Source organism: Anas platyrhynchos, chromosome 2 (assembly GCF_047663525.1).
Source record: "Anas platyrhynchos isolate ZD024472 breed Pekin duck chromosome 2, IASCAAS_PekinDuck_T2T, whole genome shotgun sequence".
Taxonomy (NCBI): domain Eukaryota; kingdom Metazoa; phylum Chordata; class Aves; order Anseriformes; family Anatidae; genus Anas; species Anas platyrhynchos.
In genome coordinates, this window is record NC_092588.1 from 60,822,928 (window position 1) to 60,849,558 (window position 26,631).

Here is a 26,631-nt window from a genome sequence, read left to right on the forward strand (position 1 = left end):
TCCCCAAAGCTGTCTTACTTCATGAAGAATAGATATTAAGAATAGATGGCTGGAAGCCAGTATCAGACAGATTTAATTGAGAAACAAATGAGAGTGATTAGCCATTGGAACAAGCTATGAAGAGAAGTGGAGGACTTTCCATGTCTGGATGTCTTCAAATCAACAATCAAATCTCACATGGATGAAATGAGTAATCAAACAAACATTTCTGGGGCCTCAACAAAGGGCAACTGTATCAATGTCAGTGGCCTGTGATCTGCAAAAGATTGCAGTGTTTAATGGCTCCTTCTGGGTTTATGTCTGAGTTCAGGGCAAATTAAAGTACTGATAATGTGAGTGTGACTGTCTGAACCCTGAATTCCCTTGCAGATCTCTTTGTCCAAGTCTGCCAAACGTCCAAGTATTGAGCGAGGGGGGAAATAATCTTGGAAGAGCCCAGTTTTGAAAAGCTGCCAAGAAAATCATGGGCCCACATGTCCCAGGAGACATCTGTAGGTGAAAATTTCTCACAGCAGAGGGAAGCTGTGAGGAGCCCTGCTGAGGAGGGCTGCCCGCCACCGGGCAGGCCCTACCCTGCGGCCCCGAGTGTCCCTTGGTGACATTGACTAACCCGTAAGTCACCCCTGGTTCTCCCCAAATACGCTTTCCATCTAAGCATGGATTTGTGCTAAAACCTTTTAGCAGTCGCTAAAACTGAGCTGTTGGTAGTTCAAACGTAAGAGCAGAAAGTGTTGCAAGGCCCCATGGCACTGGCGGTGACAGCCATGAGGCCAGCAGGTAGGCACTGCCCAGGCAAGCTCTGCAAAGGCCGTCAGCTCCCCTCTATCACAAGGCAACCGAAATAACACCAACAGCAAGCACGGCACTCGTAATCACACGGTTTTTAAAATTCCCAGTGTCACAGCTCTCGGCACTATGGAGTGAATGGCAATTAGGGGAAGGCCTCGATAGCCTTTCTCTTCACACTCAATTATTGTCGGTGAGATATTCGAGAAGCTGCAACTCTTTCGATCCATTTTCATAACGTTTCTCTTGTAGAACAGGCGAGCACATGCTTTGATTTCAGACCAGCGCTCTAACCAGGGGTAGTTGCTTCAAAACTAGAAAGACAAATTGGTTCCTTTGCTCCGCGTGTTCCTGTGATCTGAAGTCACAGTGAGATATTTCCCCTGTTATCAGTATGCAGACTCCTGCTTTAAATTGCCAATTTCTGAAACACTTTTCAAGCATGCCTGAAATAGAATATTTCATGTGGAAATAAACGAGTTTGTGAGAGTCTTTTAATTATTTTACTTCAGTGAAAAGATTTAAATCTTAGTCTCTCTGGTTCCACATCTATGTTTTAACTTAAAAGAATATGAAGAAGGTTAATCATTTTCATGCCAAATACAGAACAAAGCATATTTTTCCTTTTCCACACATAATGGCCTGATGAGGTTTTGGAGGGGAGGATGTAATTGTTGCAAGAGGCTGCTTGGGAATCAGGTCACTCACACACTGGACCTCAGAGTCTGGGTCTTTTTGAGTTTGTACAGCCTTGCAGTGACATTTGCGGCCAGTGAGCATACCAAGCTTCCTGCCCGGCTCCCAGGGAAGCCTATTCACTCTCAATAAATTAAATGAGGACTTCCACATATCATACCAGCCCCTGGGTTACAGCTGGTGAGCACTGCACCACACAGCATGGAGCCATGGAAATGTTGACTGCGGTTTGGTTTGCTGTGATTTGTATCTGTGCCATGCATTTTAAATCAGGTGTGCATTAATGCATCAATTATCAAGAATGAACAGAGCAGAATGCTGAGGGTTTTTTATAAGGACTTATTCAAGGCGAACTGATTTTTTAATGTGTGTTTTGTTGCAACCAACATTACAGTAATTGAAATAAAATTATATGCAAGATGAAATAGGAAGGTTTTATATAACGAAGAAGCCTAATGATACAACAAATGCCAGAATCATTGTTCATGCCAATTCAAATAAAATGTTTAAATGAATTAGCTATGTTTTTTTCTTCAATACTGAAATCCATGAAGATTTTATTAAACATTACTTCAAAAGCATTCACATCTCTGTTAATTGAGGGCATGCCCATATTTCTAAATAGTATAAGGAGTGGCATCAGAGTTTGGAGTTTCTTTTATGCAGCACAGTGAGCATCTTTCACAGCAGCAAAGCAATCTTGAATATTATTTGGGATTCTGCATCTCAAAGTCCTCTCTTGCTGCCTGGTTCCCAAATAGTGAATCTGTTCTCTGAAAGTCATTGCTTGAGCTGGAGCTTCTACAACACCAGTTTCACAAAAGAGTCTGGGAACTTAGGGGATACACACATTGAGGCAGGTCACACATTAGGGCTACTCCTAGGTATGAAAATGTTGGCATCTGCAGAACAATCTTTGCTGAGCAGGCACAAAATAGCAGATCCTAGACGTTAACCCTTGTAGGCAATTTGGCCAGAAATATACACTAGTTCAGTTCTCTTTTTCTGTTTCTGTGAATATTTCTCAAAACAAATACAGGTGTTGTTTTTGTTCTGCCTTTTTTTTTAATTATTATTATTTTCTCAGAAAGGTTTTGCTTTGTTTGATTGATATTTCTCAGTCTTTACAAAGTCACTAGAAAATCCCCAAGCAGCCAGCTATGGAAACTTTACAAAAGAAATAACACTTCAAGTGCCCTTGAACCCAGTCCTAAGAAGCAATGCACTTTTTAGAGCAATTTATCCCCCAAATCTTCCATAATGTCTCGTATATGGCTGTCTGTTTTCCTTGGCTCTGATCCATGCTGGTGAGTGGTTCAGGTCCCCGGCTCACTCTGTGGCTTCAGCATGAACAGATTTCCTGCAAAGTTTCATTTTTTTCTTGTGCCCCTCAGGTATTCTGTGTTTCCTAATTGAGTCAATTTGGGCCTTCCCTGCTGTGATTTCCACCAATGGTAAGAAGGGTCTCTGCTCCCTGGACACATAGTTGATGTTTATTCATCTAATTCCTCACCCGTACTCACTGTAGGTATGTGTCAACACATTTCACCACCTACTTTCTCCTAAAACACAGCTAAATGCCACCTCACCTTTATAGCCTGAAAAGGGAAGTAAGTGAACTTGCACCAAACTTGACCTTGGCCCCAGGGAGGCTGATCTCAATGTCTGAGCTAACCTTTTTAACCTAATTTGAGTTCCTGCAGCTGTAGCAGAGGTATGGCTGCAGCTCCTCTCCTCCCCCAAAAAGCTCTGAAGGAGAGAGGTGTTGGGCACTGTTTCCTTCACAGACATCCCATTGACTGATTTTCTCCCAGTGCTGCAGACTATGGAGACGGTTGGTGCTTTAGAGCCACCAACATCAACATCAGCCAGGACTTCAGGCTGGGCAGGCAGGATGTCACCCCAGGGTGGGAACACAAGGCATGGACAAGAATTGTAGCCTTTGGGCTAAAAGTGATGGCTTACAATCCCACAGATCGGGGTTTCATTCCTACCTTTCTTCCAAGCATTTTGTGTCCTTCAACAGGTCAGTTCAGGCAAGGATTACAAGTTCCGTCAGAGCCTGGAGAAGCATGTACGTACCTAGCTGGAGCATCAGCCTGTCAACTTTTGTATCAGGATATCCCAGCCCATAATACAACTAACTCCTTGCACAACCATGACTCAGTTGTAATGACAGTGGAGACCCCCTGGGCTGGCCCTGGAGTGCAGGAGGTACAAAGACTGCCCAGTGCTCAGCCAGAAATGAGCACGTAAAGACACCCTTAGCAATAGTCCTGAGGTTTTGAATCACTGAGGCTCAATTAAAGCCTGAAACGTATTTTTGTAGACTGCTTTGATACTGTTTATTAAGAAAGGCCAGAATTTTGGTGTTGGATGTCACCTGCTTGTTTATCATTATTAAAAATAAATTTCCTTCTCTGCAGGAAGGAAAGATAAAGTATTGTCTCCATGCTTGTCTGCCCTGAAGCAACAGGTAATAAGTACAAGATAGCAGATAATGAATGTATATGTCCAAACACAACTTGACTGTGTGACTCTGCTTGCAGCCCTCAGCAAGATGTTGGTCTGTCATCAGAGCAATACCAGACTGCAGCCAGTGAGGATCTGAATGCTAATTTTCCCCTCAATGGTTTGTACTGCTTTGAAAAGAAGTTTCCTCTAATGAACATCCCATTAAAACAATTCCCTTACACGACAGTTAGTTGAGAAAGTTCCACCTAGTTTATTAAAAAAAAATCATTTTCCAAATAATATTGACAGTTTTTTATTCCGATGATCGGAATTTCTTGAATAATGCTAGAGGAATACAAAATTGTTGCCTTTTTTTTTTTTCCCCAGAAGAAGTATATTGCAAAAGATACTTGCGGCTCCACCAGGACTGCTTTTGTGAGAGCATTTGTAGCTTTCCTGATAGCAAGGGCTGTTGGACAGCTAGTTTGTCTGATGTGTGGGGGCTCCCTGACATGTCCCATTTCATAAATCAGGGGAAGCCACAGCTTAAAGTGTTCTCTGCCAGATTCTCAGACACCATAATAAACCACAACCCCATTAACATCACTGCCGATGGGTCTGTTTACAGCAGCTGGCACAGTGTGAAATGCAGCTATTGTCCATGGAGGGAAGAGGATATGAAATGTTGGAGAGGCAGACACTGACAAGCAGATTATATTTAACAACAAAAGAGGAGCAGGATGAAGTCTCCATTACTTTTTTTTTTTTTTTTTTTTAATGCTGCATTTTAATGCTCTTCTACTAACTATTGCCACAAATCTGCTGCTCTTCTTTTCCCTCCTACAAGCAGCAGGCTTGTGCTAGCACTGTTCACACTTTGCAACGTGACAACAATTTCTGAGGACCCTTCTAAGGAAAGTCTTATGGTAACTATCAGACATTTACAAGTTACAACAAAATTACACCAAAGATCCTTAAAATATTCATCCCAGGTGTTCAAAAGTCAAAATGCTGTTGTCAATGGTAACAAAACAGCTCAGCCAATTTCCTTGGAAGCCTGAGACACCAACTGAACAGAGCAAGCAGAGAAGTCTGATAGGATTTTGGCTGTGGCATTGCCATGTTCTGGTCAAAGATAACAAAGCCCAGGGCGCACCACAGGTGCAGCAATTCATGCCAGTGATTTCCAACTGCTTACTCAATAGACAGAAATATCCTTAATTCTCAGCCACAAGCTTTTTCTTTCTCTTTGAGCTCACTAATTCAGACGAGCCGGTTTTTGTAATTTTCTTCTTTTTTCTCTTTAGCAGATGTCATTCTGCTTCTTCTGCTATGCAGCAAAGAACATAAAATGGAAAATAAAGCTGCTACCGCCTCTTTTCTGCACTCGTAGTAAGGCAACCACAGGACAAGGTGTGCACAACCCTTATGATTTCTGGCATTCAGAGAAGCTGCCTCTCAGTTTTCTGAAGGTTGGGGCTGCCCCTGACCGACATGGAAGTGAAAGGCAGGCCAGGAGCACTGCAGCATCGAGCCAAGGAGGAATCCTTGCCAGCCCGAGCTGCCTACAGACCCACAGGACACACTCCCTGCCCTTATTCACTCAGTATGGACCAGGCTGACAAAAAATTACTCTATCTGCAGCATTGTAAGGAGTCAGCTTCACGGTATCCGGCCCTGATTTGTTAGTGAAAACTAAAGGGTTGAAAACTGCACTAATTAGGAGGTCTTAACAGCCTCTGACTTAATCTTCAGATCTGTATCTGTTGTAGGTCACGTACAGGGAAATATGGTTTCATACAATTATAAATTAATGAGGAGTATGTGATTAGTGACAATGAACTCTTTGTGGCTTACGGTTTAGTGGAGAATATTTGTAAAAGAGGACTTTGTGCTCTCAGGGCAATTTATGTTGGAGCAAGAGTGTCTATAATCTGCAGGTGTCTCATTAAATTCGGCTGCTGATTAGAAGAAGCAGCCATGTGCGGAGATGTTCATCAGGGGCTCCGTGATTTGTGGTGTCATGCCTGTTTTTTTCCTAATAGCTACACACTGCTTAGCATTGAAGTTCAGCTGCTGTGAGCATAACTCTGCAAAATATAGTAGGTTTCCATTCAGAAGCAAATGGCGTCGGGCCAGCTATTGATTTATAGATTGACTTATACCCCTGCGTAATGAGCGTGAGAACACTTGGTACTTACCTGTTACCTTTCCTCAGGAGTACATTAAAAATAATTTTCCACTTGATAAATGGACACATGAAGCGTGATCTTTTCACTGTTCTTTTCACAGAACTGCGGAGTGTGGTTTTACACAATTACACTGGGGAGGGGGAGGTTGAGAAAGTTTGCCTGTACTCCCAGTTCTGGTTACATGGCTTGGCCTGAAGGCAAGATGGATACATGCCCATCTCTTCCCTGCTCTGACATGTGGTTGAAAGCAGCAACTTGGTGTAATGCCTTGAAAACCAAGCAAACAAATAAACAAAACAAACAAACAAAACACTTTTATATCTGCCACATGTACTGCTTCTCTGGGGAGAAAATATTGAAGCTTTTAACAAGAGTGATACATAATTTAGGATCCCACTACGTCTTACTCATCTGCACAACTAAATGCATTTATTTTGTTATTTCTATAGAATTTATTTCACAATTCTCTGCTAGCTACCTGACAGCTACCTTTTAAAGTCTTCGTACCTCCAGCATCTGACTGGTCTCTTTTCATCCTTTGTCTTCCAATTTCATCTAAGATAGACAAGGAGCAGTGGGATTTTCTCAGCACTGAGGTTCTGTTTGGGAGGACGTAGCTAAGTCACACCAAAGGACACCAAACTGTTGGGCTTGATTCTGATCTTTTTCCACACTGAGGTCTTGCAGTGGACATAGATGATTTCAATATCCATTTTTGTCCCTGAAGGTCTTTTATAGAGCAGTGTAGAGAGGTCCAAACATGAGTGCAAATTCAGGCATGCGTTGTGCATTACACACATTGTGCTGGTCCTGCACAGCACCTAGCACTGGGGCTCTTGTCCACTTAGCCCAAAAGAAACAAAAACATGTTTAAAATGTGGCCATATTGTCTTAGAAGTTCAGATGGAGAACTTGCTAGGTAGAGACCAAATGTGTGCTTTTAGCCCCCTTGCATAAAAATATCCATAGCTGCAAGAAACATCTGGGTATTTTGAGTAATACCAGTTACAAAAGACCATTATGTTTCTCTGATTTTTAACTTGTGTGGCTGGCATTTTAACAAGGATGCGTGCAGGTACTGAGATGTGGAGGTCACCTAGTCCTACCTCCAGCTCATCAGGCAGTTAGACCAGATTTCTTGGGGTCTTGTCCTGGCAAGACACCTTTGAATACCTCCAAAGACAGACTCCACAACCTCTTTGGGACCTTCTTCACATTATAAAACTTGTTCTTAATATTGAGTTGGAATTTCCCATTTTCTGCATTGTGCTGTTGCCTCTTGTCCTGCCACCATGTGCTTCTGAGAAGAGTTTGGCTGCATCTCTTTATGTGCTCCCCTCAGTTGTAGACAGAAGTCTCTTCATAGGGCTAAAGAAGCCCAGTACTCAGCCTCTTCTCATAAAAATCTTCCCTGTCTTTATGCAAGAGAGAAGCTGTATTTGTTTGGTACAGCTTTCTTCTAATAAAAAGCCACCATTATCTTCTTCATTTAATAGCACTTGATAGTCCCAGAACTGTCCACAGAGATGCATACAAACAACCTTTAAAAACCCACACCTATCGATTTGTCACTGCTCCAGCTCTGCTCTGTGCTCCGGCAGAACCGCAGCCTGAGGACGTATCCTCAGAGCAGCTCCTTTAAATATTTATGGCTGCGTAGTTGCACACTCCAGCTACCAGGCTTTTATCCAGATGCCCTAGCAGGTGTGTGTGTGCCTGCACTGTAATTCCTCACGCTTCCAGAGACAGCATCTGACCTGGCTGACAGCTTTGTGAACTCCTGGACTACAAATTACACATAGCCCTACCGTGCTTTGCTGCCTAAAATGTGAAAGGAGGGAGCCCAGCAGATTCTTTCACTTCCTTCACACTTTCCATAAAAGCTGCCTTATGTCATGGAGAGTATTCAGACGAATCTTATGTCTCCCACATTGGAGAGCAGATGGTGTTAAATTCCCCCCTACAATCTTTTTGCAGTGGGTTACATTATGATAGCAGGTTTTTCTCAGCAATGTTTGCACGAGGCTTTCAAAATCCCGGAGCTGTGAGAATGGGGTGAAATCAATCCACAAGGCACTTCCGTGGCTCTGCATTTGCTTTGTTTTATTTCACTGCCCTTCTTGGCACGAATGCAGTGTTTCTCTGAGGCTCCAGTCTTTCGCTGGCTTACAAGGGTGCCGATTTGTGAAAGTTATGAAAGAAGCTTTCCAGGTGGAGACATCACAGGACTGGGAACTGAGCTAGAGGATCACCCTTTAGCAGCCTGTTAAGACCTAGCAGAGAAAAGGCTTTTATTTCCTAGCGAACTTGCCCTAAGAGCTACGAGAGTTAATGCTCACTGTCAGCACTGTCAGGACCCTCCAGCCTGGAATCTTGGTTTCCGCTCAAAGACTCACTTTAAATGCTTTGATTTTGTCTTCGCCATTTAACTTCTTTTACATGTGAGGCTTCTTCAAGATTTATGAGTGCTCTTGGGTGACTCTGTTTGGGAAATCATCCCAAGAAAGCTTTGAGAAAGCCTGAGAGAAAGAGCTCTGCCCCGTGTCCCAGGTACCAGGACACTGCTGCCCTCTCACTTTGCAGACCACCGTACCAAGGACCACCTTCTGTGCACAAGTGGGTGACAAAATGACTGGGTACTCAGCTGAGTTACCACCTTGAACCAGTGGGTTGGGTTGGCCTGATCTCCCTGCTCGTCATACCAGGTAGAGAAGAAAAGAAGAGCCTGTGTCCTGGAGCTCCCTGCCCTTTCCTAGAGCTGAGAGGAGGTGGCTGAGGTGTGAACAGAGTTGTAGCCCTGTTGCTGACGTGCCTGATGCCCCTATCTCTTTCCACTTACAATGCAAGGGGCTTCTGCTGTCCTGGTGACATGAATCAAGATCAAACACTGACATGTCAGTGAATTATGCTGGTGTAGTGTGATACAGCCTGAGCCTTAAAACATGCCTAACACCATATGTGAGTTCATCTAGGTACATATGCAAGGGAAAACAAACTCAAAAAGACCGAGGTGGGACCGAGGATTTCTCCCTGCTATTTAACACAGAGTCCCATTGCAGGCATTTCCGTGGTGCTTGTCACTTTGCTGGCCAAGACTTGGCTTTACTTCTCGTTTTAGAGAGGTATCTACTGAAATGACAATGGAAATATTGTATATAATGCAGTAGAATTGCATTAACTAATGCCTCTTCAGCAATTTTGCTTTGGCTAATATAATACTATTCACCTGATGTCTTCTAAGAGCTGGAGATGTGAGTTGGATCCAAAAGTTTAACTCTTTAGTCATGTAAAAAATATCGCAATGAAATCAATGGGTAAAAAAGCAGAATTTGATTAAGTGCTCCGTTATTTTTTCATTATTTCTGAGTAGTGTGTGATGTTCATTCATATTACTCTCGCATTTTCCTGATTTACATAGAAAATGGTAGGAAAAACAAAAATACTGGGCATTTGTGCAATGTTCACTGAACATTTGTTAGATGACACTGCAGTTCGTCAAATAGATGCAGGAGTGTCCATGTGCATATGTGCTGCCTTTACTACACCAAAATAAATAAATAAATAAATAAAATATGTTGACTATAGGAAGCATCATAGATGTAAATTTGTTAGTTTTTTTTGTTGTTGTTGTTGTTGTTCCTCTGTGTTCAAGTCTGGATACACAGTTTTGCCAAGAGCCAGTTGTACTCTTAATCCATCTGAAAGCATATCTGAATCTAAGGTTGGCAAAACATTTATTTGTATGTATGCAATCTAGAATCAGATACCACTGGTATGATCACATTAAAAGCTAAATTTTGAACACTGGAGTAATTACACAGATACTTACTTACGTGCTATATATCCAGTCTATTAATCAGGTCATTGTTTCATGTAATAATTATTTAGCCACTGATAACTGTCATCTGCAAGGTTAGAATGGTGCTTAATAATCCTTGAACTAGATATAAAAAATGAAGGAAACTTTTTTTCTAGCTATTACCTTTCTTAGCATAATGGGAAAAAATCTATTTCCTAAGAAAATGGACAGCCTGAAATGTCCCACACAGAAATGGAAAAGAAATCATTGGAATACATGTGAAATTTGGAGTAGAAAACACCTGCTTTATTTTCTTTTGAATGGGGAAGAAGTGTAGTATTTTAATTATGCAAATGCTTTTGTTCTTTCCCGTAACTTGACATCTCGTACCTTTAAGAGAATGAACCCATCCTGAACTCAATGGAGTTTGGTCTTTTCCTGCTGCATCATGAATCTTGGAGAGATTATGACCAATTTAAGTGGGGAGGGGGGGGGAATTCTGTTTCTAACTAGCTGCAAGCAAACCATTAAGGAACCAGCAAGGGAAAATGAGAGGTATTCACAATAGTCTCCGGCTTGGATTACGTGTACCTTGAAAGCACTAGCAGCAGATGCTTGTGGAAGTGATTATGCACTGGATCACATGCAGATCCTTCTGGCTGCCGTCGCCACTTACGCACATTTGTAGTATAGGAAAAAGCCCCTGCAGTTTAAAGAACAAGAGGCTCAAAGCATATTTCAGAAGGCCAAAATAATCCCAGAGCTTTCATGGAGCTCAGCAATCACTCTGCTGTTTAGGGGCCCAAGCCTGCAGGATGCTAGTTTATCAAAACTTTAAAGAACCCCGCAAGATAATGTATCATAGCCTTTCTAGAGATTTCAACATTTTGCCATAATGTAATTTATAAACATACAACACTTTTATTGAGAAAAGTCCTCTTTTCTCCTGTTTTCTTGGGTGGTATAAGATGTTGGTAATTGGGGCAGTTTTCTGCATGTATGTAAATCATACTAGTAAAAGCTTTCACTAAATAATTTTATTCTGCCTGCAAACATCATTGTATTATGTCAAAAATCTGCTGTATAGACCTTTAGACGCATACCATGAATTACTTTGGAGATATCATTACTGCACCCCCTGTGCTGTTGTTCTTTATATTTTGAAGAAATATGGTAGGAATGTTTGGGATTTATTTATTTTTTTCCCACAATCAATTTCTTGGTGTTCTCTGATTTTTCAGGACAGGGTCTCTTATTAGCTTTCATTCTGAGCTTAGTTGTCCCAGATTTTCATTTTCCAAGTAACTCATTCTTCCATTTTCTACATGTTGCAGCCTTTTTCTGACGCTGAAAGCCTAATCAAAGTGCAAGCCTTTCTCCCGGTTTCACTGAGGATCTGGAAAGGTGACAGTGCCAGCAGCTCCTGGCGGGTGACTGCTTACTGCTTGGATTCACTGCAGATCAGCCTCAACAGATGGATTTCATCATTCGCTTGCTCTGGGCTTCTGACAGCATCTGCCTAGGTCGCTGAGCTGATTGCACACTTCCACTGATACCAGTTCTGGGCTTTTTTTAGAGTTGGTTGTCCAGATGTTATTAGAAGCACGAGGCTCCGATGTCCCAGCCTGATACTTAATAAAAGCTGCAATTTATCACCGTCCTACCCATTGCATATCTCAGTATGAACTGCTGAGAGACAAGTGGCATGGTATATGGCTTTAATTAAAGGGCATTTGAGGTCCACAGTTTCAAGCAAGGAAAAGGAAAAATCCGTGAGGAGTCCCTAACTCCTGCAACATCCTGATCCCATTTTTCATCTGTAGCAATTGCTTATTCATTGTTTCTAATCAAAAGAAAATAAACGCTTCCCTCTCTTCTCCCTCTGTCCCAAATAACTGTTTTTGTATCTACTGCTGCCTCAAGCAATGTATCTGAATGCTGACAGTGAACTCACACTAGGCAGTCGGTAGGCTCTACATGAAATACTGGCCATAGTGATGACCTGCTGTTCTGGGGTAGTCACCATTATGTCGACCCCAAAAGCACAAAGCAGACCATGCAAACCCTTTGGGGCAAGTGGGCTAGGAAGTGGACTTCCAGCCATACTCACCTCTTGTAAACTGTGGGAGCAGATAGTGTATTAAGGTTATTGCAGAGCTGAAACACCTGCTGTTAATGGAGATGCAAAGAAGGAATAAACAATGACTTAATGTCATTCCTGTTTCCCAGAGAGCCATAAATACATGAGGAAATTGCTGAGTAAGGCACTAACGCAGCAAGTGATAGAAATGAATTAAGAGGTAGTGCCACTTTTATAGGGAGGAGAGGATTCAGGAACAGACTGACCAGGCAAAGAGATGGGGTGGAGATCAATTTAAAGGGAACAGACTTGTTGGGCTGAGTGGCCACTTCCAGTACAGCCAAATGCTATTAGTAAACCTATGTAAGAGGATTTTTTTTTAATTTATTTATATTATTTTTTTTGTATGGAGACGTAGCTGCTTTGGAGATAGTAGGAGAAACCAAGCAGCCAAGGCCCAGCAGCAGGCAGGACTTCCATTCAGTGCCCATCTGGGCTAGCCAAACCTCCAGGTGCATGCCAGCTGGTTATCTCTTTATGCCAGGGCTGTTTTTGGTAGCCACTGCTGCCAAGGCAGCTTGAACTGGGCTTTGTCAGAAGGGAGCACCGGGCTGAGGAATCTTTCATTTTTTGCCATAAAATATGGGTGTAAAATAGTGCATTCTCAAATGGTTGTAGTTTGCATCTGCCTCCTTCAGGCAAATGGGACTAAACCATTGTCTTCATTTTCTTTTCTTTCTGTCATAAGGAGGAAAAGGAACTGTGCTCTTTTTTTCCTGTTTTGGTCATTGGTACCTTAGCTGAATTAGTTGAAATTTTTCATTGGCTTCAGTGGCAGCGGTTTTCTCTCCCATTCCCCAGGTTTGAGTGACTTTGCAAGGTGCACGGGACAGTGGAGGATCAAGCCCTGTGTTCACACAATCTCTTAGAGTCACCTCGTCTCCCCCTTCACCAAAGCCAGCCGGAGCTGGCTGCGTAAGTGATACGCACCCTCACAACCCAACCACATACAAATAATCCTATTGTGTTATTACTGAGAGGTTTTTGAGGCACTGTTCACTAGGATTGCTCTCTGTATAATGAAAAGAAGAAACGAAACTTAATGATCTGGGAAAGTGCATGGCATGGGGGAAGGAAGTCTCTCTTGGGTGGAAGTGGCTGCAACTAAGCCCCAAAGGGTTTGGAGAAAGCTCTCTTAGGCAGCTTTCCTTCCTAAATCCTGCCAAGAAGAAAGATCTTCTGAATAAAGTGACATCCAACCTGCATTTTGCTGCCACCGCATTTCATTTCACTACATCCTCCTTCTCCCCTCCCATTTTAAATCTGAAACATCACAGCCAATAGAAATTTGACATGACTGAAATGCAAATCTGAAATTGTGAAGAGGAACCCTGCCATGGTGGAGTGCAGCACTGCTATGAAGCATGATGTGTCTGCATTATGCATCCTTTTCCCTTACAGTAGGCTTGGGAAGGAGAAAATGATTATCAGGATCAGGGAAAGGACAATCTAACACACAGGTCCTTTCCTTGGACACCCCCAGGGACGGTGACTCCACCACCTCCCTGGGCAACCCGTCCCAGTGCCTGACTGCTCTTTCTGAGCAGAAATGTCTCCTCATTGCCAGCCTGAACCTCCCCTGGTGCAACTTGAGGCCATTCCCTCTAGTCCTATCACTAGATATCTGCGAGAAGAGGCCAACCCCAGCTCCCCACAGCTTCCTTTCAGGTAGCTGTAGAGAGCAATGAGGTCTCCCCTGAGCCTCCTCTTCCCCAGACTAAACACCCCCAGTTCCCTCAGCCGTTTCTCACAGGACTTGTGTTCCAGGCCCTTCACCAGCTTCGTAGCCCTTCTCTAGACACGCTCCAGGGCCTCGATGTCCTTCTTGTACTGAGGGAACCAAAGCTGAACACAGTGCTCGAGGTGCAGCCTTACCCAGTCTTTTCTTCCCCAGATTAAACACCAGTTTATTCATATTTGCTTCATAAATGAAGTCTTCACAAAGTAAGATGTATTTTTTCCTATTTCTGCCTTGTCTCTTTTTGCTCATCTTCTCTCTGCCTTGGGTGGTCATGCGCAGACCCAGGAGTTGGACTCATTGATCCTTGTGGGTCCCTTCCAACTCAGGATATTCTGTGACTCTGATTCTGATCTGGTTCCATGATTCTGAGATACTTCATCTGTCCCCAGCCCTTCCCCACAACCTATCCTTAAACATTTTCTCTATCAGTTTCACAGCTTTAGAACAGGACTTGCTCTGAAATTCATGTTTCTTCTTATTCTGTTTTGTTTTCCTACTTTTGCAAAGGATGATCTTAAAATAGTGAAATATTGTTTGTCTGCCAGGCTAGAGGAGAAGTGTGGGCTGAACACAACCTGATGAGCCAGGAGCTCTGCAGTTCTAGTTCAGGCTGGGCAGCAGTTTGCTTTCAGTACAGCCGCAGGCAAGGCAGCTGATCTTGTACTCTCCATAAGCTTTTTCAATACTTGAGTGGTTTTTAAAATTACAGTCATTTATTGCAAGAAATACTTTTGTTGTTTGTTTTTACTAATGCCAGTTTGAAAATTTGAGCTAGTTTTGGTTAAGTAACAGGCCCTCCTAAACAGCTCACATTTTTCTGGTCACAGGCAGTCACTTCAGCAAACATCACTGTGAAGAACTACTGCTGCCCAGAAATAGAAGTTTATGTTAGTTAATAGAAGTTTATAATTAGTGCTCCCAGGCTTCAGGGCCATCATAATGCTGAGAAATATAAAGATAAAAAAGGTTAGGCATTGTTACATGTCTCACATCCACAAAATAGTAATGTCAGTTTTAATACTGATGAGTCCTTCTGAGCTTAGGGTTATCACAGGCTGTTGGTTTATTTTTGTTTGTGGGTTTTTTAAGGTCTTCATGCCAAAAAGAGCTCAAGGGTGTATTACCCAATATTGAGACTAAATATACACAATGTCTTCTGAACCTGCATGTTAGATTGTCCAGACACTGCTATGAAGTTTTAAAGGAAAAGTTAATGATTTTAAACAAATCTAGGAACCTTTATTTTGTAACTGATTGCAAGATCAAAAATTCTTCTGAAAATGTCCTTTTGTTCATAAAAAAAAAAAAACTGCATAAGAAATCACAGGGTCTCAGTATTGTTCTCTTCAGTGCAAAGGACAGATTGTTGGCATTCCTGGGTAATTCTGCTCTCTGGCAAACTAATGCCTCTTATCAAGTGCTCTGATGTTCAAGTGCCTGAGGGCTTGTTCACGTGGTAAAATTCAGTGGCACTATTCATACTTCTCCACTGCAGAATATGAGTATCCACATGGGAACTAAACATGAGAGTAATTATTTTGCTCTAGAAAAGCCCTGAGTACGTAATTTCTCCCATTCTCATATAATTTCTCCCCAGTAAAATAGCTATGGCACAAGTAATGCAGCACACCAGAGAAAATGCGTTTGGGGACATCAGAAAGGAGTGCTTTGTGCAAAAGCAACCCTTCACTCATATAACAATGCATTTCCCTACTTGAACTTTTTTTTTTCTTTTTCTTTCTCTCTCTCTTTTTTTTTTTTTTTTTTTTTTTTTTTTTTTTTTTTTTTTTTGATACAGAAAACTCTGTCCTCGCTTTTAAGGTCTTTATTCTACAGTGAAATAAAAATAAACATCATGCACGTATTTCTCCACACCCATCCATCCACTGCGTTAATTATTGATATTAGATGTGCTGTACTATTTTCATTTCCAGAGCACCACCCACACGTCAGTGGATGCCCAGCACTCAGACAGATGCACTAGCACCAGCTCGGGAAAATAAGCAAGAGTGGAATCAGGTAAAGTAAAACAATTTCACACTTCAAAGGATATTAACAGGACGTGCTGCACCTGCAGCCATGAATTTCATTTGCATAGCAGAAAACCAGTCCTCGTGCTGTGAATGTAAGGCAGCGGGCAGGAGGGGTGAAGGATGGGGACAGAAAACACAGGCTGCCTCGCACGCGGTGTCCCTTAGCACTGGCTGTGCTGTGGCCTTCGCAGTTGTGCCTTTTGTGTCTACTCTGCCCTCAGCAGTTCTCGCTGGCTGACCCGCAGCAGGTGGTACAATTTGGAGAGAGATTTCAGGGGTCTCTGGTGCGCGGCAGCATCCACACGCCCCGGCTCTGCACACTCCTGCACAGCCTTCTGCAGCTGTGGCTGCAGGGGGAAGGAAACCAGCGGCCATCTGAGGCTGGGAGAAAACCAGCGGCGGAATATTTTGTCACAAATGACCTGAGGAAAGCAAAAAAGAGCAGATTGCTGTCTTGTGGGAGCTGTAACTAACGCGCTGCCTCTTCCCCGGGACTGAAGCAAAATGTCTCTACTCGTGTAGCAGCTGAATTTAAAAAAATGCCTTCAGCCATTCAGAGGAAGATAAAGAAAAGGAGCTTGTACAGAGGCTGTTCTCTAGCTGAGGAATCCCCCTTCTGCTCAGGCTGCTCTGGCTCTTCTGCATAACAAGTGGTGAGGATGGGGAGGCTGGGAAGCAAAGTGCAGCCGAGCTGTGCCCCCCAGCCTCTGTGCTGAGCGAGCACATCCCAGCAGCACCACTTGGGTGAGTTATAGGACACCTCAATCCGAGGCCAGGAAACCCATGGACCACTTTCTCTGTATTATCTCCATACTACGTCTGGAGAGTGGAGAACAGCAGCCACAGCCTCCCACTGCTTACAGGTAGACAGCCTCAAATTCATGATAGTAATGATAATGCCCTGCTCCTCCCGCCTCTACTCACACGTGAGGCACTGGGCAAACAACGTCTGTACCAGCTACATGGAAACACAGCAAATAAATGCTAGTGAATATAAAGGTCTGTTTGCTGCTCCAAGATGGGATTTCTGAATGGGACTGGCACTCATGTGGCCACATTTAAAAACGTGTCTATCTGCACTGCACGGTGTCCTCGTACATACCATACGTTTTATAGTCAATGTGACTGTAAAATAAATGGATGCATAAAGCAGCTGTGTCTACTCACTTGCAAGTTGTTATTGGCTCTCTGTGCTCCACATTTTCTGACTTTCAGATTGCATTTTGAAAAGCAATCGAAAAAATTACAGTCGTCATCTCCTGTGCAGTTCTGTTCAAGGATGTCCCTCATTTTGGGCTCAAAAAAGGCCATATCCACATCGATGGCCACCACCTGTGGATAAAAACAAGCCATCAAAACCGGCACAGCACAGACTGGACAGGGTTGAGCAAGCATTCCTTTGCTCCTTTCTCTTGGAAATGCTGTGCTGAGATCATGTGCCTGTGGTGAACCAGAATCTCAATGAAAAGGCTTTCTTCAGCGTAACCGAGCAGCAGTGGTCTTATGAATACCAATTCTTAAACAAAAGCAGCCAGTGCTTACCACAGCAGGAAAGGGAAAATTATATGCGGACAGTATGTGCGTCCCTGAGGTCAACTGGATTGATTTGCCTTAAACCAGGACTATCCACCTCGAAGATTGATTAACTTGTTGTTACAGTTTATGCAGATGGCAACTCAACCTTTTAATTATGTGATACTGCAAAATTACCCGCAGGCCAGATGGTCTCGTTTCACAATTCACCTTTCAGACTACACTTTGGTGCTGTGGAGAGGAGCGCTGCGATGCACAGCAATACCTGCCCCTGGTATGGCTCCTCCAGACCAGCCATTGCATCCAGTGGTACCTGAGCAGCTGTAGAAATGGGTCCCTGAGGCTGCTGAAAGCTGGGAGTGTTTGCCACTGTTATTGTCACGGGGTGGCAGCTGCCCAGTGAACACAGTCTCCTCTCAGTGCTATGAAAGCAGCCGCCAGCACTCCTTCAGAGCCATGCTTAACACTCAGACCCTTGACTCAGAGACTCTCATAGAGGCCGAAATACTTTTTACAGGGACCTGGGCAAAACAGAGTTACTTGTGTCCAAAAGACAGTCTTATTTTTGAGATTCGACCTTCCAAAATTACACGGGAAGCTGAACTGTGTGGCTGGAGCAGCAGCTGGATCAACCCCAGCAGCTAAAGATGTCTGGTCTGGTAGAAGGCCAAGCAAACCTTCCACAGGCAAAAGAGGAAGGTCTAATCTTCATTTTATTCTTTTTATTTTATTTTTTTTTTTCTTTTCCCCTGCCCCCAGGGGAATCTTAAAAAGATGAGGCATAGCTTAAAAACTCAAGTATTTTTAAGTTTCTTGGACAGCTTGATAATCATGACATAGCCTAGGCAATTTCACACATTTGGAAAGGCAGTTTTTGTTCTTTTTTTCTTTACTTCCTTAAACTTTCTACAGATTTGATATGAACAGCTTGTAGCAACTGGAGATTCTTGTAGCAAGGCAAAGAGACAGTAAAAACAGTGAAGCATTTCTCCAGTCCTATGGTCACTGCACCAGCCTCCCAGCGGGTCTTTGCCAGCACTGAGCACCTGTGACAATCTCACCTGTTGTTCTGCTAGGAAAAAAGAGCCCTGGTTCTCAAACATGCAGCTGCAAAGGGGGTCATTTTTTTCACTGCAGTTCACCTGTTACAAAAATGCTTGGGCATCCAACCAGATGCTGTACAGATAGGTTTGGGTGACACAACCTGTAAATAGCTATGTCTTGATTTTGTAATGATTGGAAATTATGATGGAGGTATTGAGTCCTAAGGAAATGCAGGAAGGAGCCCACTCTGGAGACAAATGACAAAGCAGCCTAGGGTTCCCACTTCTTGCCCTCCTCCCATAGTCATTCAAGAGGAACTATCTCTAATTCCCCCCTCAGCTTTCTGGCTGAAGGCATTTCCTGCCTCTGAGCCCAGTGGGGTGATAGCTGGAGATACCATCACATAATGGTCTGTACATAATGTACAGCTGGGTGACCCATGTGTAAGCAAAGCAGCAGCTCTTTTTTTTTTTTTTTTCTTTTTTTTTTTTATAATTATTTTTCTTAGAAAATACTAAATTAGAATGCTTTGGTCTACCAGAAGGTGACGCAACCTCTGTCTCTTTGGACCCCAGAAGTCATGAGAGAATTCTGGAAAACCAAGCCTCACCAAAAGGATTTGCAATGGAGGACACATCGAATATCCTTCCTGTTCTCCTAAGTGCAATCATTTTCCTCTAAGTAGGCAGCAAAGCAGATGTTCTAGCGTGTGCTCAGCCATGTGCAGTTACAGCCGGCAGAGCTGAAAAGGATGGGCAAGCCTGCCTTGAAGAACCTCTGTCAGATCCCACTTTGCCTAAATACTGGTATGCTTTTCTTAGTTTCTTGCTACACCTCCCCAACCATTCCCTCTTCAGCTGCTGTATTGCACCTGAATAAACAACGTAAGTGAAGGGAAGATGAAGGGGAAGCACTCTAATTGCTCTTAATGGCTATAAGCTTAGGCAATGTTTATCTAGTGCTCTAAAGATTGGAGTGTCCGTGAGTGCTGATAATAGCATTCGAGCTCCTGACAACACTTTGTATGCACTCCGAGTGCAGAAACCCCACCGACGTCACTGCAAACGGCAAGTCTGGTTCAGACACTTACTACACGGTGGCTCCAGTCCATGGACACAATTCCCACTGAAATCTGTGGAATTTCTGTCCGCAGACTGAATACATATTCAGCAATATGGTGGTGAGATATGTCACCTCTTAGAAAACATTTACAATTATCCACTTCAGAGATACAGCCGTACAATGACAAGTCAAACAGCAGCAGTACCAGGGAGTTTCTTTTCACCGTCCTCGAATCGTTTCCAGATCAGATAATCTGAACACTAAAGCAAAAAGATGTGTATGTTTGTATGCAGGGAGTTCCCTTTGTGTCAGAGCAGAGAATCCAGCCGTAGTGTTCAGGCTCTAACAGCTTTCCTTTCAGCAACACTGCCAGAAATAGTTGCCAGGACTCAGGTTACAGCTTCATTCACAGCTTCTGAGATCCCCTTGCCTTTGGGAGGCATCCCTCACCGCGTCCAAAGGATACGACCCCGTCAGTGTCAGTACCTTTGAGCAGGTGAAACAAGTCAGAACTGAATAAACAGCCCCCAAAACAAGCAGCAGGATCTAGTGCTCTCAGATGTGGCTCTACATATTACGATGACAAAACGTAGTAATAGGGCTCCCCTGTCGGTTTTAAAATGTGTTTGTTTTGCAAAAGCTTGGCCAAAAATTGTATGAGGAGAGACCTGTCATTTTTTGCACAGCCCCTTTCAGTCTAGAACTCGACCTCAAAACACTGCAACACAGCCCCAAGGCCCCAGCTTACCGTGAGATCATGCCTGATAGCAAAGTTTTCTGGTTTGATGTCACACAGGTGAAGTCGGTGAGAGAAATCATTGTCAAAATGCTGCACCATGTCCAGAAAGCTGAGTGCGATGTCAATGATGGCTCTCACTCTGCTTCTGTGGCCAGTAAGGGAGGAACCAGCCATGTCTTCCAAGGGAAAAAGAGTTTTGTGCCAGGCGTGTCCAGCTGTGAGATACTCCACGGCATAGAAGTGTCCACAAGAGCCAATAATTCGTAGCACATGTTTGCTGAAGTCCTGCAGCAAACTGAAGAAGATATATTCCTCCTGCTGGAGCAAGGACCACATGCTGGCCACCTGTGCTTTCCAATGGGGTCCCTTCCTCCTTGTCCACAGGGGCCCCATGGTGTTGTTGGACAGTTCCAGGCCCAGAACATTTTTGACCTCCAGGGCTGCCATCAGCAGGAGCTCCGTTTCGGTGATATCCTGCGTTTCCACCTCCTCTAGCATGCTGAGGTGCTGGTAGCTGGAGAAGATTTCCTGTTTGGATTTCAGGATGATGGGCTGGCCTCTCCAGTCAGCCTGGATGACCTTCTTCCCCCTGTCGTAGTACAGGCAGTGTTTGTACACCAGCTTCTGTGCCACACACAGGTCCTCACAGAGGTCGCCGGTCAGGACTCCGCTGCTGTAGTCAAGACACTGGAGCAAAAGAGAAGAATAACCATAGCAGAACCAGATGCCCCTGGACCATTTAGAAGAAAGGCAGAGAATCAGCACAGTGTAACCTAGACATCCCCACTTAAACTACAGCTGGATAGCCAGGACCCTCAGCAGTCCTGCATGTGTCAGCTTTGTGCTGGAGATGCCCTGAAGGAAGCTGTAAGAACCTCCCTCTGCACTGCCTGGAAGCAAAGAGGTTGTACGCAGTACCTCCTGGGCCAAGAACTCTCAGAATTTTTAAATTTGTACATGTTTTATAACAAAATTACTTTTCTGCTTGCTAGTTAAGCGGCCACTGTAAATTCATAAGAGAACTGCAAGGATTCCCCCACCAGTCCTTCCCTCACCCCGTAATTGTTTCCATACCATCACGTCCAAGAGTGTAGGCAGTTGCTATATTCCTGAGGGCATTCAGAAGTGCAGCTGCAGGGACTGCTTTGGGGGAATCGGCAGAGGGGTGATCACCGCTCTCTGGTGGAAGGGGAGCAGACCGTGGTGGTGTAGGAAGCCAAACAGCTGGGAGGAGGCTTGACAGTGCTCTCCTTCCTTGCTTTCTGGCATTTGAGCTTGCATTTAAGTGAGCTGGCAGCTCCCACTGCACGTGGAATACTTGCAACGTCTGCCTGACCCCCGCCTCGTTTGTGACTTGCTGCTATATAAACAGGAAACACGAGCGTAAAATTCAAGGGATGCATTTCCTTAGAAGAGCCTCTGAGGTGTGCACCGGGAGAATGAATTCTGATGCCAGGCAATATTCGGAGCCCAGGGTTAAAAATACACCAGGGAGCGGGCACGGGATTATGTCTAAAATCCAGGAATGGAGCAGGAAAGGGTTAATTTAGCTAAATTTTTAGCTAAATTGGCTGAAACAGCTCACCGAGGGCTGGTCAGATAAGCATAAGACCTATACTCCAATATTCTCACAGCCAAAAGAAAATATTCAGTTCCAGCAAGGGGAGCCACAAAGCCAAACTCTGGCATGAATGTCCCGACCCCTGGCCCAGGGGGTGCACATGTGTGCATCTGCATCCACATCCGCATCAGCACGGTCAAGCACATTCACTGGGCTGCCCACAGACTTCAGAGCACACAGGTCAATGATCTTGCTTTTGAAAATTCGCTCCTATGAATGCAATACAAATGTATTCTACCTTTTTAAGTAGGAAATGTGATTTTCTCTGTGGAAGTAGTTTAGCAACTCTTGCTGCCTGGAACGCTAGGCAATTTTAGAAAAGATAACAAGCAGAAGGATTTTTTTTTTCATTTTGTTTTGGAGCTTAAATATAATTACACTTAAAATCCTTGCTCTCCTACTGAGAAAACCACAACCTAATTCTTGTTCCGCTACATTAAGAGAATCAGGGCTCAGTCCTGTAATTGGGTCCACATGGGTGAACCCTTGCCCCTGTGGACAGTCTTACCGTGGTCCTTTATCGACCACATTCACTCCTGGAGGGCCCATAGGCTTGTACATCTAGAAGAACCCGTGCCCAGAAGACCTGCAGTCAAGCATGTGAACGTGCAGCCTGTTTTCTTGTGTTGCCATCACGTCATTATTAATGGCATTAATGAGAAAAAGTCATGGAAAAAACAGTCTCACATGTCCTAGGCATAGGAGCTGAGTCATTTTTTGAACTGGCTGCCATTTGGGACTTGTCTCCTGTTCCATTTCAACCAGTATCTGACAAACAGTCTCTGAATGTGATCCCTCTTGCACTGAACCTGGGCAGTGTTTTGCAAACATAAATTGCCCAAGGAGTTCCTACTCTCACGGTGATGAAATACAGATTGTCCCTAAAGAAATAACATTTTCCATTGGTCACCAATGCAAGCAAGAATCTCAGAAAGATTTCCTGAACTAATCAAAAAGCAGCAGAGCAGTTTGAACAACTTTCAAGAGTTTCTCTACTCACAGAATACAGTGAGTTACAATTCACTCTATGATTTCAAAAATGTCCTCATTTTCCTGTTCATTACAGTCTCAAAGGCCAGCAAAGACTGACTCCAACTTTATGTCCTCTGTACTTCAGCCCACCTTATTCCAACTTGAAGTGGTTTATGTTTTTCCATATGCACAAAACACTGAGTAAGCTTAGATCATCAGCCTCTCACTATGATGGTTACTTTTTATCAGCCCCTACATCATTTTTGTATTCTTATTCTCTCCCCATTTCTCTCTCTGATTTCCCCCATAGGTCTTAGAAGCACAGACTTCAGAACTGAGTGCCACGGTCCAGTGCTGCAAAGAGAGGCAGCAGCCCTTCCCTCATTCTCCATTTGGGATACGGTCAGAGCTCGTATCAGCCTTTTAGGCACGGTCTGCACTGGTAGCTCATGCTGAAGCAATTATTTAACCCCCACATCCTTTCCAAAGTCATGCAGTTTCACAGGACAGTCTTCCATCCTACTGGCATAGGTTGTACTGTTTTGCTCCCCAGTCTATTAGCTTGTAATTTACTTTATTAAAGCCCATTTTTGTGGGCTGAAAACTTTTAGCCAGGTGAGTCAGATTACACTGCAACAAAAAGATGCTCTCTTTGTAATTTGCTAACCCAGGACACTTTGCACTAACTGCAGCCTTCACCATACAAGATTTTATAGCACCGTGATGACTGCTGATAAACAGGAGAATTGAAGTTCAAGGAAATCTTCTAGAAATGGTCTGTCACACTGACACCTCTATCTTAATGGCTGCACTTTGAGATCTGTTGATGAGACAGACACAGAAACACAACATAAGTGAGGCTTGGACTCACTCATCTGTTTCTGTTTAATTTGGCCACATAATTTTTCATATCCTTAGTTCACTTACCAAGATAACTTTAAAAAGATGGGTTTAAATTCATGTAAAAAATTAAATTAATGTAAACTCTGCCTAGAATTTATATCAATTTAAATAATTTGCTGCACCACTGCCACTTTGTGTGTAAATCAGGCCTGAGAATGAGTCCTGTCTTGTAATCAAGTACTTCTTCTATGTAAATGCTATGCTAATCAAGCTTTGGGGAGGCAGCAAAATTAGTGAAACTCTCCAGAGAAAATCAAAACTGATCACTATGCGATTTAGTTTGTTCAGTGTAAACGAAGGTGGGAGTGATGTTAAGAAACAGCAAGCGGTCCTTCAGAGAGCTGAAAGCTGCCTCTGTCAGACACACGGTGCTGCTCTGCCCTTCCCACAGCAGTGCACAGCTACACAGAGCTACGTGTTACTTACGAGAGGGAAAGAAACCCTCAGAAATACCACCTGAAGGAGAATATAGCCATGCAATCGTCACCCACTTGTTTAAAATGATTCCTCATCTTCTCTCCTGCTGAATGCATTACAGATGACCGGCAAAATAGTTTTCCTTGGAAGTTGACTTTGCTTTGTAAAAGATGTGAGGCTGAAGCCACCCGGTTGTTTTGCAACCACCTGCACTTTGAGGAGCTGCGAAACTCACGCAGCGTTGCAAAGGTGTACAAAGACCTACTTCTGGGCTGATGAATACGAGCTCGTTTTTTCCTTGTTCCACTAGGACAGTGCCTTTCTAACGCTATTCGGGAAGCCTGCTGGTTACAGCCCTTGGTGCTACTGTCCAAGACTCACCGAAGCAAGCAGACGGATGCGGTGCTCTCAGCTACCATTCCTCTGGAAGGACCTTCTGAAGACAACCTCCAGACCGTGCTTGCCACACATGGATGAAGACAACTTCCCAAACTGGTGCCTGAAATCTGGCTCTGCCTGAGCTTCTGCAGCCGTGCCTAATCCTCTCCAAACCTGAGGGAAAGTGCCCTCAGGTCTCCATCCACCCAGCACCAGGTCTGCATCCACCCATTTGCTCTGGTTTCTGATGGCAGTGGATGGAGCTGGGGGGCTCCCCACTGTCCTGTGTCCTCGCAGAGGGATGGGCAGGATCCTTCCCCCCGGCTGCAGCCCGGTGCCCAGCATCACTCCCCATCCCTGCGATCCTCTGTCACACAGAGCCGAGGGAAATCTGGGGGGCAGCTCTTGCTTGCTGCCCATTGTCTGACTGCCAGCAGCATTCCTCCCTTCCCCTCTCCCCAACAGCACCACGAAAAGCCCGAAAGAAGAAGCAAAACCCCGCTGCGCGCCTTAACCCACGCTGCTCCTCTTTCCCCGAGCGCTCCCGGCTCCGCAAACCCTAAAACCTGCTTTTTTTGCTCATTTTACCCCAGGACGGGGATCCCGGGGCGGGGGAGCATCCTCCTGTCCTCCCTCCCTCCCTCCCTTCCCCTCGCCCTGCCCCACCACCTACCAGCCTGGCCAGGATGCTGCGGCCGCTCTCGTCCGTGCAGCGCCCGGGGAAGGCTCCCCGGCGGAGGAGGGCGAGGAGAGAGGCGCTGAGCCCCAGCCAGCAGGCGGCCCAAGCCAGGAGAAAGGCGGCCGAGCTCCGCCGCCGGCCCCGGAGCCGCAGCCGCTTCCAGCAGCCCCCGGCGCCCCTCATCGCGGTGTCCGGCCGCCCGCCCCGGCCCCGCGCCGCATCCCCCCGCCTCGGGGCGCCGGCCTCGGTGGGTCTGAGGGGAGCGGAGCGGAGGTCCGCCCTCTTTTGGCTGCTCTCTCCCGTGCCAAGCTCCCGTTAAATGAGGGGGAAAAAAAAAATAAAAAATAAAAAAAAAAAAAAAAAGGAAAAAGTTGTCCGTTCTGCAGGAACTTCCCGGCTTATCTCCCGTTTGTGGCTGTGGGGTTTGGGGTTGCTCCTGCGCAGCGCACGAAGTCCTGGCGTCCTTTCCTCAGCCCAGGTGCAGGCACTCCCTGCCTCTCTTTACATCACTGGGCTCACTTCTTCCTCCCTTCGCTCCCTCCTTGAGAGCCCATCACACCATCACACCGTCCCACCACCCTGCTCAACGTAACGCCCAGCACTCAACGCCCAGCTCCATGCAGCCCAGATTTGCTGTCAGATACGGTGAAAAAAAGGATCAGATTCGTGTTTTTTTTTTTTTTTTTTTTTTTTCTTTTTTTTTTTTTTTTCCCTCGTGCAGATAGTTACCTCAGGCTACTTGCAGTCCCGTTCCAGGAAGATGAATCGCAATTAGCGAAACCGCTCGGAGGGTAAATGACACAAATGAGTGAGAATAGCAGATCCTGGCCCGTAGATATAGAGCCAGGAAAGAATTCAGTGGGCTTGTTTTAATGTGCGCCTCCTGTAAGATGCTCTGGGGCACATTTTGTTAACAGATTAAGGTGATAAGGGTTAATAGATTAAGGTTCACTGTTGGAGAGCTGGACTCAGGAAAACATGTTCTGTACCCTCATGTCCAGCTTCATGAAAAACACCTCCCTGTACAAGTAATTAAAATGAAATACAAGCCAATTGATGGTGTTGAATTTTACCTCTCAGAACAGCAAAGGGGCAGCAGGTTTGCTGCTATCCACACCTTCTGCATGCTCACTTCAGTTCCTCCCTGCACAACAGAGCAGATAGACCATATAGACGGAAAGATAAACACATGGCTGAATTACTCTAGCTTTGTAGGTCTGGCAGTGGGGAGAACAACAGGGAGAACAACAACACTTGCATCTCCAAAGTGTTGCAGAGGCAGAATCATTGCCACTGGCCACATCTTCTGTTGTTTACTCTCTCTCCATCTCACTTCTTCACCTGCAGAGCCTGCCCATGGCCACCCTTCCTGGATTTTCTTGTTTCTTCCCCGGTCCTTTTACCTAGAGGAAGGTGCCTTTTGCGGCACCGGGGGTACAGCG

At 44.6% G+C, this 26,631-nt stretch overlaps 1 protein-coding gene across 2 annotated transcripts; it reads right to left on the reverse strand.

Moving 5' to 3' along the window:
- Positions 1–2,756: 2,756 nt before the first annotated feature.
- DIPK1C (divergent protein kinase domain 1C) lies at positions 2,757–25,835 on the reverse strand. Of its 2 annotated transcripts, none has more exons than XM_027451897.3 (4): positions 25,184–25,835; positions 20,229–20,906; positions 17,009–17,173; positions 2,757–16,263 (listed from the first exon to the last, which is right to left on the reverse strand). In XM_027451897.3, exons 1-4 carry the CDS (start codon positions 25,370–25,372, stop codon positions 16,048–16,050), a joined length of 1,248 nt encoding a protein of 415 aa, XP_027307698.3. In that variant the 5' UTR covers positions 25,373–25,835; the 3' UTR covers positions 2,757–16,047. The 2 variants fall into 2 exon arrangements, with proteins under 2 accessions (XP_027307698.3, XP_027307699.3); XM_027451898.3 differs by lacking the exon at positions 25,184–25,835 and adding an exon at positions 21,294–21,919.
- Between the last annotated feature and the right edge of the window lie 796 nt (positions 25,836–26,631).

Coding starts and splice junctions, on each gene's coding strand:
- DIPK1C (XM_027451897.3), bottom strand. CDS start 25,372: ATGAGGGGCGCCGGGGGCTGCTGGAAGCGGCTGCGGCTCCGGGGCCGG. Junction 17,174..20,228: donor CTATCAGGCATGATCTCACG/GTAAGCTGGGGC, acceptor TTTTATCCACAG/GTGGTGGCCATCGATGTGGA. Junction 16,264..17,008: donor GAGCCAATAACAACTTGCAA/GTGAGTAGACAC, acceptor TGCTTTCCTCAG/GTCATTTGTGACAAAATATT.